Below are 13,987 nucleotides of genomic sequence, written 5' to 3'. Positions count from 1 at the left end.
GGCCACATTCACTTTGGCTTCTCTCTTTTCTTTGCATATTTAAAAGAAGTTCTTGATGTTCATCTTGATATTACTTACAAGTTTACATTGATATTTATCTTCTCCCCTTTTTGATCATCTTCAGTTGGTTTTTAAATATTCTTAATCTTCTGTCCACCATTATTTTTTGCAACACTATGATTTTTATTTGAGTTTGTTGCTATCCTTAACTTCTGAGATTAAGGATTGTTGATTTATCCCCTTCTCAAAATCCTAAGGAATATATCTGCTGTCAGCCATGAACTATTTTCTTAAACATCTGCCATTGTTCCTCAGCCATCTTTGCAGCTACACTCCTTGCCCAGTCCACCCTAGCCAGCTCTGCTCTCATTCCTCTGTAACTATGCTTTTTAAACTTAGCATAATTGTTTCCAATGCTACTGGGCCTGCTGTGTTCATCGAGCCTCACTTTTCATTATCTTGGATTCTCCAGCATCTGCAGTTTCCATTATCACTGATATAATTGTTTCCAAGCCAGGTTCCATCATCTCAAAGCTAATGCTAAATTCTAACATATTATGGTCACTGTTTTCTCAGGGATCTTTCACATAGCCTCCTCATCTCCTAATTTATTCTACATCTCACCATATATATTAGCAGTTTTTGTGCCTCCTATCAGTCTCCTCTTTCCTTTTTATTTAACTCCAGCCTATTGATTCTATACCTTCCGATTCAACATAATTTCTTGCTATAATGCTTATTTCATCCCATACCATTAATGCTACCCCACCACCCTTCACGACCTGTCTGTTCCTTTGAAAAATTCACAAACTCCCGAATATTTAGTTCCTAGCTTTGATCTCCTTGAAACCTTGTCTCCATGATAGCTTTAACATCATACCTATTAACCGGTATTTGTTTTGTTAATTCATTTAATCACTTATAGGGTAGTACTTTGCCTCTAAGTGAGAAGGCATTGAAATCAATGCCAACTATAGGATAGCACAACAACCTTAGCTAACAGTGCAGAAGATCATTGAGGGAATGCTGCACTGATGGAGGTGCTGTTTATTGAATGAGACATTGAACCAAGTCCTTCAGTCTCAGATGGACACAGAAGATCCCGTGGAAATAATTCAAAGTAAAAATTAGGCTAATATTTATTCTTGCATCAACTGCACTAAAAAAGAGATAATCTAGTCACACACACACTGCTGTTTCAGGAGCCTACTGTACCCAAATTGGCTATTACACTTCCTGTATTACAATGTATACGTGACACTGTGGTCATGTTACTGGAATAACAATCGAGAGGCCTGAACTAACGGTCTATAGATATGACCAGTACTCAGGAGCAGAAGGTAGCCATTCAGCCCATTGAGTCGTCTTCACCACTCAATTAAATCATGGCTGATCTGATGTTTCTTAACTCCACTTTCCTGCTTTGTCCCTATAACCTTCAACTCCCTGGCTAATTAAAAGTATGTCTATCTCAGCCTTGAATGTACTTGACACCACATCATGGTCCACAGATTCAGAGAGAAGGAATTCTTTCTCATCTCTGTCTTAAATGTGAGACTCTTTATTCTGCAATGACTTTTTTGTTTCCCCTTGTGGGAGGATCTCGGACCAATCTTCACACATCTTCCATGTCAAGCACCTAAGAAACGTGTGTTCTCCAATAAGTTTGCCTCTCATTCCAATGAATACAGGCCAAACCTAATCGACCTTTCCTCATACAACAGTGTCTCTACACCTGGGATCAGCCTAGTGAACCTTCTTTTACTGCCTCCAATGCTAGTTTATAATCCCTTAAAGGATATGCTTAAAATCCTCCCACATTAGCTGATAATTTTAAACGTAATACAGTAGGTAAAAGGTAAACTTAAAATTGAAACTACCAGATGGTCACAAGAAATCATTTGCTTCACTTATGTCCTTTAGAAAATGAAATCTGCGATCTTTTCTGGTTCAACCTATGTGACAATGGATCCTCAGCAAAGTACATTACACTCTGAAATGTTTCAGTCAGCTATTACATCATTCCAAACCCATCCCATGACCAATAAAGTGTGATAGCAGTGGTGAAATGGAAATGTCCCTAGACTATTAATTCCTTAGGGAAAGAAAGCTGCAATCCCTACTTAGATTGGCCTACATGTGATTCCACATCTACAGCAGTGTGGTCAACTTAACTGTCTTCTAAGCAGTTAGGGATGGATAATAAATGCTGGCCTGGCCAGTGTACCTACATCCCATGAATGAATAAGAATAAAAGACTTCATTAGGGATCAAGCACAAGGTCTTGGCCTTCACCCAATGCTTTTTTATTTAGCACGGGTTAGATGCAACAATGCAATGATAACCCATTTCCAAAACTATCTGCAGCGTAACCAACATTGTAATCCTTGGCAAGATTTTGCAACAAAAAGTGTACCTTGCTATCAGTATTGACAAACTACCTTATCTATGGTACACTGAGCTGGTGATTATGGCCTGTGGAGGAAGATTCCCTAAAGCAGGTGAACTTAATATTAATAAAGTTTGCATCCAATGAAAGCAAAATATGGGCTCAAAGGATTTGTACAGTCTGCAACAGTTATGAGAAAAGTCTATTTGCAATTAACGGTCAGTGGGGAGCATTCAACATGTTCCCTCCAAGTAAGTCATTCAAATGGTGTCGTTGAATTAAGTGTCAGCTAACCGTGAAAACCTTTGAATGGTCACTATCTCTCAGTCCTCTTTACTGATAGCCAGTCTCCATTGCCAGCACGCTGTAGCTGCAGGATGCATTATCTGCAAGATCCACTGCATATTTTCAACAACACTTCTCAAACCTATGACCACTACTACTAGATGGGCAAGGGCAGCAAACGCTTAGAAACACCAACACTAAGTTCTCACTTAAATCTATTGTCACCTTGTCGATTGTTCTGAGGAAAGGTCACCAGACCTGAAATGTTAACTGTTTTCTCCTTCACAGATGCTGCTAGGCCTGCTGAGCTTTTCCAGCAAACTTTGTTTTGTCACCTTGTCGTTGACGTGTATCATCCACTGTTCACTAATCATCGCAGGTTCAAACCCGAAGCCTAACTACACAGTGAAAGACCTTGGACCACGTCTGCACGTCATCATGTCTCAAGGACAACCTTTGGTGAATAAATGTTGACCTTAGTAAAAATGCCCATGTTTCAAGAAATATTTGAAAATAAACTCTCTCTCAGTTATCTGAAATAATTACCTTTGTAATCCGTCCCCAGTACCTACACTGATTGTTTTCCTTCTACTTTGCCAGTGCAACTGGGAATCCCACTCAGTATAAAGGTCTTAATGCCTACTCTACACCCTAAACTTATTGAGGAGATAAAATCACTCACCTCAAGTGCCTGAACCAACAACAGGCCCCACAACAAAATCCCAAGCCCTCTTACTTGTAGTAATAACCCGCATAGCATCTGAAGTAATACAGCGTCCTGCTGAACCCATTAATAACACCACCGCCCTCAGGGCAAAATGTTACACAGCACAGTATCCTCTGTAGTATGCCTCAGCCGCTATACAGAGTGACATTCCCTCACTGCCACACACAGTAAGATCAGCCATCCACTGTATCTGCAGTAATGTTTCCTCTCACTGTACCTGTTGTAATATTCCACACCTCTGTTGTAAATAAACTGCCTGCGCACACACACAGTAAAGTATTTCAGTATTGCTCTCCGCTGGTGCTTTCTCTCTCACTCACTCTCCAACTCCCTCCATCCTCCCGACTCTTTCCCTCCCTCCTCAACTCCCTCCCTCCTCCCCACTCTCTCTACCCACTTCCTGCCAAGTCTCCCCCAACCAAATCTCTCCCCCAGCCAGCTCTCCCCCCTCCCTCCCTCCACCAGCTCACCCCCCAGCCAGATCTCCCCCCTCCCTCCCCCAACCAACTCTCGCCAACCCCCCTCCCTCAACCACGTCTCGCACCCCCCCACTCTCCCTCAACCACCTCTCGCCCGCTTGCTCCCCCACAGCCAGATCTCCCCCCTCCCACCCCAAACCAACTCTCGCCCCCCCCACCCTCTCCCCCAACCACCTCTCGCCCCCAGCCAGATCTGCCCCCGCCCTCCCCCAACCAACTCTCTCCAAGCCCTCTCCCCCAGCCGACTCTCTCCCAGCCGACTCTCTCCCCCCCGACTCTCTCCGCTCTCCCCCAACCAACTCTCCCCCCGCTCTCCTCCCCCAACCAGCTCTCCCCCTGCTCTCCCCCAGCCACCTCTCGCCCCCAGCCAGATCTCCCCCCCTCCCTCCCCCAACCAAGTCTCTCCAAGCCCTCTCCCCCGGCCAGATCTCCCCCACTCCCTCCACCAACCACCTCTCGCCCCCAGCCATATCTCCCCCCGCTCTCCCCCAGCCACCTCTCGCCCCCAGCCATATCTCCCCCCGCCACCTCTCGCCCCCAGCCACCTCTCGCCCCCAGCCATATCTCCCCCCGCCACCTCTCGCCCCCAGCCACCTCTCGCCCCCAGCCATATCTCCCCCCGCCACCTCTCGCCCCCAGCCACATCTCCCCCCGCTCGCCCCCAGCCACATCTCGCCCCCAGCCATATCTCCCCCCCGCTCTCCCCCAGCCACCTCTCGCCCCCAGCCATATCTCCCCCCGCCACCTCTCGCCCCCAGCCACCTCTCGCCCCCAGCCATATCTCCCCCCGCCACCTCTCGCCCCCAGCCACATCTCCCCCCGCTCTCCCCCAGCCACCTCGCGCCCCCAGCCATATCTCCCCCCGCTCTCCCCCAGCCATATCTCCCCCCGCTCTCCCCCAGCCACCTCTCGCCCCCAGCCATATCTCCCCCCCGCTCTCCCCCAACCATATCTCCCCCCCGCTCTCCCCCAACCATATCTCCCCCCCGCTCTCCCCCAACCATATCTCCCCCCCGCTCTCCCCCAACCATATCTCCCCCCCGCTCTCCCCCAACCATATCTCCCCCCCGCTCTCCCCCAACCATATCTCCCCCCCGCTCTCCCCCAACCATATCTCCCCCCCGCTCTCCCCCAACCATATCTCCCCCCCGCTCTCCCCCAACCAACTCTGGCCCCCAGCCAGATCTCCCCCCTCCCCCGCCTCTTCACCCTCCCCTCCGCACCCCCCCTCCACCTATCTCCCCCCCTCCGCACCCCCCTCCTCAACTCCGCACCCACTCTCCCCCCCACCCCGCACCCCCCCTCCTCACCCCCTCCGCACCACCCTCCGCCCCCTCCCGCACTACCCTCCGCCCCCCGCACCCCACCTTCTCCTGCTCCGCACCCTCCCTCCCCCCGTCCCCTCAAACTCCCCCCTACTCCCTCCCCTCAAACTCCCCCGCCCAGTACCTGTAATAATAAACATCGCTCTTGCCGGCACTCAGCCCCGATTTCCGGATCACCTCCTCCTTTTTCCAGCCTGGCGGCAGACACGGACAGTCTGTGCGCTTCCTCTCCATGGCGCAGACAGAGACTCAGTCAGCCCCACAGACACACACAGTGCCGGCGTACAGAACTGACACACTCTGGGCCGGACTGGGCCGGTCTGCCGAACAGCGGTCCCTCCCCCACAAACACACAGCCACACCCCCTGCCTGCTCCGTCTGTCAGGGCAAGGCAATCCCCGCCCCGTCCCCCGACCGGCCTCCTCGTCCTCCTCCTCCCGGGCCCATCCCCTTCCCAGGACGGGACAACACCAGACTTGGGATCCACCCCGCCGTAGGCCACACCCACCCGACTCCACCCTCTACGCTCGGCCCCGCCCATCAATATGACTCCGTCCCACCCAATATTGCCCCGCCCCCGCGACACCACCCAATTGTAGCCCCGCCCCTTCCCGGGCCGCGCCCACCTACTTGCCCCGCCCTCCCCTTTCAGTCCTTCCCGCCCCTCTCCCTGACTCCGCCCTTCGGCACTTTACTGTTTGCTGGCTCGGTCGTTTAGCCTTGGTGCTTTATCATGCTAGGCATCTGTTGGTGACTGTGTGCTGTTTGCTCATTCTCCTCGTGTTTGTGTGAGGTTTGCTCTCACAGTCCAAAAATGTGTTGTTTGGGGCTGTGGGCAATTGTATCTAACGTCCAGGGAGAATGTGGGGTTATAGGGAAAACTGTTGGGTCTGGGTGGGTCCCATTTCTGAAGAAGGATCTAGACCCGAAACGTCAGCTTTCCTGCTCCTCTGATGCTGCTTGGCCTGCTGTGTTCATCCAGCTCTACACCGTGTTATCTCTGCTTTTCAAAGGGTCAGTGTGGGTTGAATGGCCTGCTTCCTCACCGTAGGGATCTCCCTATCCACAGAAGTCCTGCCTCCAGATTGAGAAATTGCTCAAGTCATGAAATTTTTGGGAAGACTGCAAGAGTAAAACCGAAATTGCTAGCAAATTTCAGCAGGTCTAGCAGTATTTGTGGGAAGAAAACAGAGTAAAAGTTTTGAATCCTCAGACACAACTCTGATTTTTTTAAAGTGGTGACGGAGGTAGTAAAGAGGGGAACATCTGTAGATGTTTATATTGACTTCTAGAAAACTTTTGATAAAGTTCCACAAAAGGGACTGTCAAATAAAGCAGGAACCCATGGAATTAAGGACACATTACTGGCATGGCTGGAAAATTGATTGAGTCGCAGGCAACAAAGTAGGGATGATGGGTAGACACTTAGATTGGCAGGATGTGACCAGAGAACTCCCACAATGTTCCATCTTAGTGCCTCAAATGTTCATATTATTGTTAACAATTCAGATGATGACACAGAAAGTCATACATCCAAATTTGCTGATGATACAAAGTTAGGAAGCTTTCAACAAAGCACACAAAGGGATATTAATAGATTAGGTGAATGGGCAAAAAACTGGCCAATTGATGTAAGCAAATGTGAGGATATCCATTTTGGACCAAAGAGATTAGAACAGGATTGTTTTCTGGGTGGTATAATGTTAAATGCAGTGTATGTCCAAAGAGGCTTGGAGATCCAGTTGCTTAATTTTTTTTTAAATACAATGGAACAGTTGTAGAAAATAATCAAGAAGGCCAATTGAATGCTGACCTTTATATCTAGATAACTAGACCATAAGGATACAGAAATTATGTGGCAGTTATAAGGAACAGTAATTACGGCCCGCTTGGAGTACTATCAGCAGGTTTCAGGAGGGAGTATGATATGATTTTACAAGAATGGTACCTGGACTTCAGGGGTTAAGTTATGAGGAGACATTGTACATATTAGGAGCAAAATCAGAAATTGCTGGAAAGCCTCAGCTAGTCTCGCAGCATCTGACAGACTTCTGTTTTTGTTTCTGATTTACAGCATCCACAGTTCTTTCAGTTTTTTCACAAATTGGGCCTGTTTTCTTCAGAATTTGGACGGTTACTGGTGATCTGATCAAAGTGTTCAAGATATTAACAAAAAAAGACAATTTCCAGTAGTTGAATTTTCTGGATCTAGGGGAGGTAGTCTTAAATTTAGGGCCAGACCTTCAGGAGGGATGTTAATTAGCACTTCTACACACAAAGGGTGACACAGGATTGGAACTCTCTTCCAGAAGTGGTAGCTATAGTGTGACAGAGATGTATAGCATCAAAACAGACCTTTCGGTCCAACTCATCCATTCTGACCAGATATTCTAAATTAATCTAGTCCCATTTGCCAGCGTTTTGCCCATACCCACTATTTATATACTCATCCTGATACTTTTTAAATATTGTAATTCTACTGGCTTCCACCACTTCCTCTGGCCATTCATTCCATACATGCACCACTTTGTGTGAAAAAGTTGCCCCTTAGCTCCCTTTTAAATCTTTTCCCTCTCACCTTAAACCTATGCCCTTTAGTTTTGAACTCACCCACCCTTGGGAAAAGACTTTGTCTATTTATCCTATCCATGCCCCTCATGATTTTATAAACTTCTATAGAGTCACCTCTCAGCCTCCAACACTCCAGGGAAAATAGCCCTGGCTTATTCAGCCTCTCCCGATAGCTCAAGCCCTCCTACCCTGGCAACAACCTTATAAATCTTTTCTGAGCCCTTTTAAGTTTCACAACATCTTTCCTACAGCAGGGAGACCAGAACTGTACAAAGTATTCCAACAGTGGCATAACCAATGTCCTGCACAGTTGCAACATGACCTTCCAACTCCTATACAATATACTGACCAATAAAGACTTGCAGACTAAATGCCTTCTTTACTATCCCATCTCTGATTCCACATTCGATGAACTATGAACCTGCACTCCCAGCTCTCTTTGTTTAGCAACAGTCCCAGGACCTCATCATTAACTGTACAAGTCCTGCCCTGATTTGCCTTTCCAAAATGCAGCACCTCACATTTATCTAAATTAAACTCCATCTGCCACTCTTCATCCCGTTTGCCCAGATGATCAAGATCCCATTGTAGTCTGAGGTAAACTTCTTTGCTGTCCACTACACCTCCAATTTCAGTGTCGTCTGCAAACGTACCTCTCGTGTTCACATCCAGCTCATTTATATCAATGACAAACCGCAGTGGATCCAGCACTGATCCTTGTGGTATACCACTGGTCACAGCCCTCCAGTCTGAAAAGCAACCTTCACCACTACTCTCCGTCTCCTACCTTTGAGCCAGTTCTGTAATGAAATGGCTAGTTCTTCCTGTATTGCAAGTGATCTAATCTTGTTAACCAATCTATCATAAGGAACCTTGTTGAACATCTTATTGAAATCCATTATAGATCACATCCTTTACTCTGCCCTCATCAATCCTCTGTTACTCCTTCAAATCATTAGTGAGACATGATTTCCCAGGCACAAGGCTATGTTGACTATCTATAATCAGTTCTTGCCTTTCCAAATACATGTAAATCCTGTCCTTGAGGATTACCTCCAACAATTTGCCCACCACCAATGTCAGGCTTACCAGTCCATTGCTCCCTAGCTTTTCCTCACCACCTTTCTTAAATGGTGGTACCACCTTAGCCAACCTCTAGTCTTTCAGCATCTCACCTGTGGCTATCGATGATACAAATGTCTCAGCCCAGCAATCACTTCTCTAACACCCCACAGAGTTATACGTTACACCTAATCAGGTCCTGGGGATTCAGCCACCTTCATGTGTTTTAAGATATCCAGCACTTCCTCCTCTATAATATGGACACTTATCAAGACATTCAGATTTTTTTTCCCACGTTCTATACCTTACATTTCCTTCTCCACAGTAAACACTGATCATAGAGCTATACAGCATCGAAACAGACCCTTCGGTCCAATTCATCGAAACCGACCAGATATCCTAAATTGATCTAGTCATGTTTGTCAGCATTTGGCCTATATCCCTCTAAATCCTTCCTATTCATTTGCCCAACCAGATACCTTTTAAATGTTGTAATTATACCAGCCTCCATCACTTCCTCCCTCTGCATGAAAAAGTTGCCCCTTAGGTCCCTTTTAAATCTTTCCTGTCCTATCCTAAACCTATGCCCTCTAGTTTCAAACCCCCCCACCTCGGGGAAAAGACCTTGGCTACTCACCTTCTCCATGCCCCTTGTAGAGGTTTTATAAACCTCTACAAGGTCACCTCTTGGCCTCTGACGCTGTAGGGAATAATAGCCCCAGTCTATTCATCCTCTCCCTATAGTTCAAACCCTTCGAACCTGGTAATATCCTTGTAAATCTTTAAATGTTGTTAATTTAAAATCTGAAATAGATGCATTTTTGTTAAGTAAAGGTACTGAGGGATATGAGCCAAGGGCTGTTATATGGAACCCAAAACAGAAATTGCCAGAAAAACTCAGCGGCGAAATCAGAGTTAACACTTCAGGTGGAGAAAGCCTTTCTCAAAACTGACGAGCGCAGATATATGGGAAAACTGTGGATCAGCCACCGCCTCTCATGGTCAGTGAAACGAGTTGTGCAGAAGGATTTTAATTTACATTCATTTAATTTTAATTTAATTTGATTTGATTTCATGGAAAGATGGAAGAGGCTGGAGAGGCTGAATGGCCTGACTCCTGTTCCTGAGTATGGAGGCCAGGCCCCCAGAGACAGGGCCTACCCTCCCTGACGACCTCTTCAACTAGCCCCCACCTGAGGACCTTGCCCTCTTCCCTTCCCAATTGTGCCCCCACCGTCACACCTTTGACCCCGCCCTTTTCCCTCAGTGACGCCTCTGGCCACGCCCATTCTGATTCCCCCTCCCCCTCTCGGCCCCACCGGCATCGTAGTGGCTGCCGCAGGGTCCTCTTTTCACCCCTCCCTTCAGGAGAACACAATCCTCCCACCCCGGAGCGGGATAAGATAAATGCTCCTCACAACCATTCCTGAACCCTCCGCCAAACCGCTCCAGAAATAGAGCGAGCGACAACCGGTGGATCCCTGCCGCAGAACATTTGTGAAACTGCAAATTAGTGCTTATTCTTTATCACGAGCTTCCGAAGAGACTTGAAAAGGTTTTTTGAACTGTGAATTAAAATGCTTCCGCGGAACCCGTTTCACGGGCTGGTGGCCGACCACAAGTTTCCCCAGATTTAATCAGTACACCTTTTCACATAGTGGGGACGTGAATCTTTGACATAATTCACATCCTGTTGATGGACAATTGTCTTCCCATTGTTTCCACACCGCCCTTTCTACTTGAAAAGACGATGTGCAGCGGTTATTTAAGTCCCAAGACAAAGGAAGAAAAGTCCTCAAATTCAGTGAAAGCCTTTTTTAAAAAATTGCTTTCACATCTAATGATTTTGAATGATTGGCTCTTAAGGTGATTGATTCCTTATTCATTCGACAGTTTGCAACCACGAGCCATCACCAATAAAATGTCAAGTCCATTCCCCTCACTCATTGCCGCGACACCACATTCTGTGCAATTTTAGAATTGGGGAAAACGTTGTTAAGGGCAGTAAGACTGTTAGAAGTGTAATCAATTTGTCATCTGACCTCAACATAATCTGAACTGTCCTAAACCGTTTTTTTTAAAGCAGCCTGATCTGAAACGTTTTGGACAAACTGACCCGTTTCATTCCCGGAAAATCGTCAGTAGAACAAGTTATCCTCTCCCCATTCTCGGGAGGGACGTAGTAGTTCCAGTCACTTTCAACGAGGAGCAGAAGAACAGAAAATGTTGGAAAAACACAGCTGTCTGGGAGCATCTATGGAAAGAGAAACAGACTTAACATTTTGAGTCCAATATGACTCTTCTTCAGACTAAAGAACAGTTGATCGTTCCTAACTATCCTTAAGAGTATGGTGATGAGTTGCCTTCTTTAATTGCTGTAGTTAAAATGACGTGGTGAGGTGCAAGTATATTCACAGTGCATGTTTGCACATTCAAGAAGTCTGTCACCACACAGCATCCAAGTCAGATTTGAACAAAATATCAGAGGTTGGGCATTGCCTATATAAACACAGTCCTTTATACATAGAGCTTTCCAAAGAAAAGGTGAGTCACCTTGATAAAAGAATGATGAGAATGTGATTATAGAACATAGAACATGAGAGCACCGTACAGGTCGGCCCTCGATGTTGCACCAACCTGTGAAACCAATCTGAAGCCCATCTAACCTATACTATTCCATTATCATCCATATGTTTATCCAATAACCATTTAAATGCCATTATACCATTAAAGTTGGCAAGTCTACTACTGTTGCAGGCAGACCATTCCTTACTACTCTCTGAGTAAAGAACCTACCTCTGACTTCTGTCCTATATCTATCACCCCTCAATTTAAAGCTATGTCCCCTTGTGCGAGCCATCACCATCCGAGGAAAAAGGTTCTCACTGTCCACCCTATCTAATCCTCTGATCATCTTATTTGTCTCTATTAAGTCACCCTCTTAACCTTCTACTCTCAAGTCCCTCAGCCTTTCTTCATATGATCTTCCCTCTATACCAGGCAACATCCTGGTAAATCTCCTCTGCACCCTCTCCAATGTTTCCACATCCTTCCTATAATGCGGTGACCAGAACAGTACGTAATACTCCAAGTGTGGCCGCATCGGAGTTTTGTACAGCTGCAACATGATCTCATGGCTCCGAAACTCAATCCCTCTATCAATAAAACCTAACACACTGTATGCCTTTTTAACAACCCTATCAACCTGGGTGGCAACCTGATTAGCACAGTCAGTTCCATAGAATGGCAAGAAATGAAATTTCCAGATTTGCTGTCAGTCCTAACCTGAAAGACATCAATCAGAAAGATGTCAAGTGGAGCCTGCAACATTTCCCAATAATGAAATGTAATTTATTAAAGATACTACCTCTCTGGCTTGTCTCACAATTTTGTATAAGAATCATTGGCAAGAGCAAGTATACCAAAATAGGTAACGAAATAAAATGGAATAGAAACCTAATTGAAACATTCCCTCAATAATTAAAATTTCAACTTTATTTTTTTAAGAACAGATATGATGCAATGTGTTTCAATAAAAAGAGCGGGAAAACTAAAATGGTGAAATAGACAGCACCTTCCAAACATGCACTTAGCTGAAAGCATGTCTGCATATAGCTAAGGAATTTTTGTCGAAAGGCCCGAAATGTTAACTCTGGTTCTCACTTCACAGATGCCAACTGACCCAAAGTGTATTTCGAGCATTTTCTGCTTTAGGTTACTAAGGAAGATCAAGGGTTGACAGGAGGTTTGACAGGGATACAAATTCAATGTGCAAGTCGTAACGCAGCGATAAATTTAAAATAACAATATAATACAAACATCCCGTGGTATCGTGAATTAAAGCACTGTTTAAAGACTGAACTGCAGAAAATAATTGCTGCTGTGGAAATAATTCTGCTTCAATGTCTGTTACTGCTGCACTTTACCACAGGGTTATCGCGTCTGTTCCGAGAACTGGATTATTTCCAGGAAACACCTCAATGTCACAGCTCAACCTCTTAGTCAAAGAGGTTAAGAAGTAAGCTGAAAAAGAAGCTCCACAGAAAGACTTTTACCTGTCCACTTATTAATATTTTAACCCATATTACCATTACAGCTATCTTCATTTAATGATGTCTATTGTGATCACAGTGTATCAAACGTAGTACCTCATTTGCCAGACGTAGAACACACTGGCAGCTACCACAGGCAGACGGTTAATTATAGTGTCTGTTATAAGTTCTGAAGAAGTCATAGTGGTCTCAAACATTGTATCAGAGATAATGGGAACTGCAGATGCTGGAGAATCCGAGATAACAAAGTATGGAGCTGGATGAACACAGCAGGCCAAGCAGCATCTCAGGAGCACAAAAGCTGACGTTTCGGGTAACTCTGTTTCTGTTTCCACAGATGCTGCCAGTCCTGAGTTTCTTCAGTATTCTCTCTGACAATAGAGATTGTAGGTCTGGGTTTGTGCCTTGGGAGTTAAAGATTTATAGAGAGAGAGCAGTGTTTTTACTTTTAAAAACCCTAAAATGTTTGGTATGTCTACAAACCCCTGAAACATTGACCTGGTGGTTTTGTGGTGAACCCTGACTTGCCAGGAATTGCTCCTTGATCTTGTTTCAGTTCTGCGTCATACCCATGGAAAGGCAAACCAGCAGACTGGCCATGTATCAATGCAAAGTGAAAGCCATGATGTGTCACGAAATGAGTTATTCTGGTGAACACAAATATTTTGGTTGCCAAAAAAGTTGAAGAATTTAAAATCTGTCCACTCTCCATTTTCAAATGTAGCTGCAGCCACTCAGGCCACAGTTTAAATGCTGCACAGAAACGTGTCCGCAGTTGGAAGCTGGAAATCTGAAATATATAAGAATAAATTCTGTAGAAGCTCAGCAGAATTAGAAGCATTTGCGGACAGCAGAACAGAGTGAGCGTTTCGAGCCCAGTGCGACCCCTGTTCGGAACCTACTGAGTTTGTCCAGATATTTTCAGTTGCTGTTCCTATTAAAATTCTCTCTCGATGACTAATCTAATTCCAATAACACTTCACTGAGTTTGAAGTAATGCATTTTCCGATAAAGTCTTCCTGCTTGTATCCATGCCAACATTATACTTTACTGTAAAGTGCGTCAAAGATTGCAGAGGTTTGGTGGCGGGGGGGGGG

The 13,987-nt window shown here is 45.7% G+C and overlaps 1 protein-coding gene across 3 annotated transcripts in view; it reads right to left on the bottom strand.

Moving 5' to 3' along the window:
* The window catches only part of LOC125454317 (methyl-CpG-binding domain protein 2-like), a 99,267-nt gene extending 93,757 nt beyond the window's left edge, over positions 1-5,510 (bottom strand). For all 3 annotated transcript variants that reach the window (XM_048534941.2, XM_048534957.1, XM_048534948.2), the window contains exon 1: positions 5,330-5,510. In XM_048534941.2, the coding sequence (XP_048390898.1) occupies positions 5,330-5,439 (110 nt within the window). In that variant the 5' untranslated portion in view covers positions 5,440-5,510. The remainder of the gene's footprint in view (positions 1-5,329) is intronic.
* Between the last annotated feature and the right edge of the window lie 8,477 nt (positions 5,511-13,987).

The sequence above is a fragment of the Stegostoma tigrinum genome, chromosome 1 (assembly GCF_030684315.1).
Source record: "Stegostoma tigrinum isolate sSteTig4 chromosome 1, sSteTig4.hap1, whole genome shotgun sequence".
NCBI classification, from domain to species: domain Eukaryota; kingdom Metazoa; phylum Chordata; class Chondrichthyes; order Orectolobiformes; family Stegostomatidae; genus Stegostoma; species Stegostoma tigrinum.
Note: the sequence above shows the minus strand (reverse complement) of the source record. Positions and strands in the feature narration are given on the sequence as shown.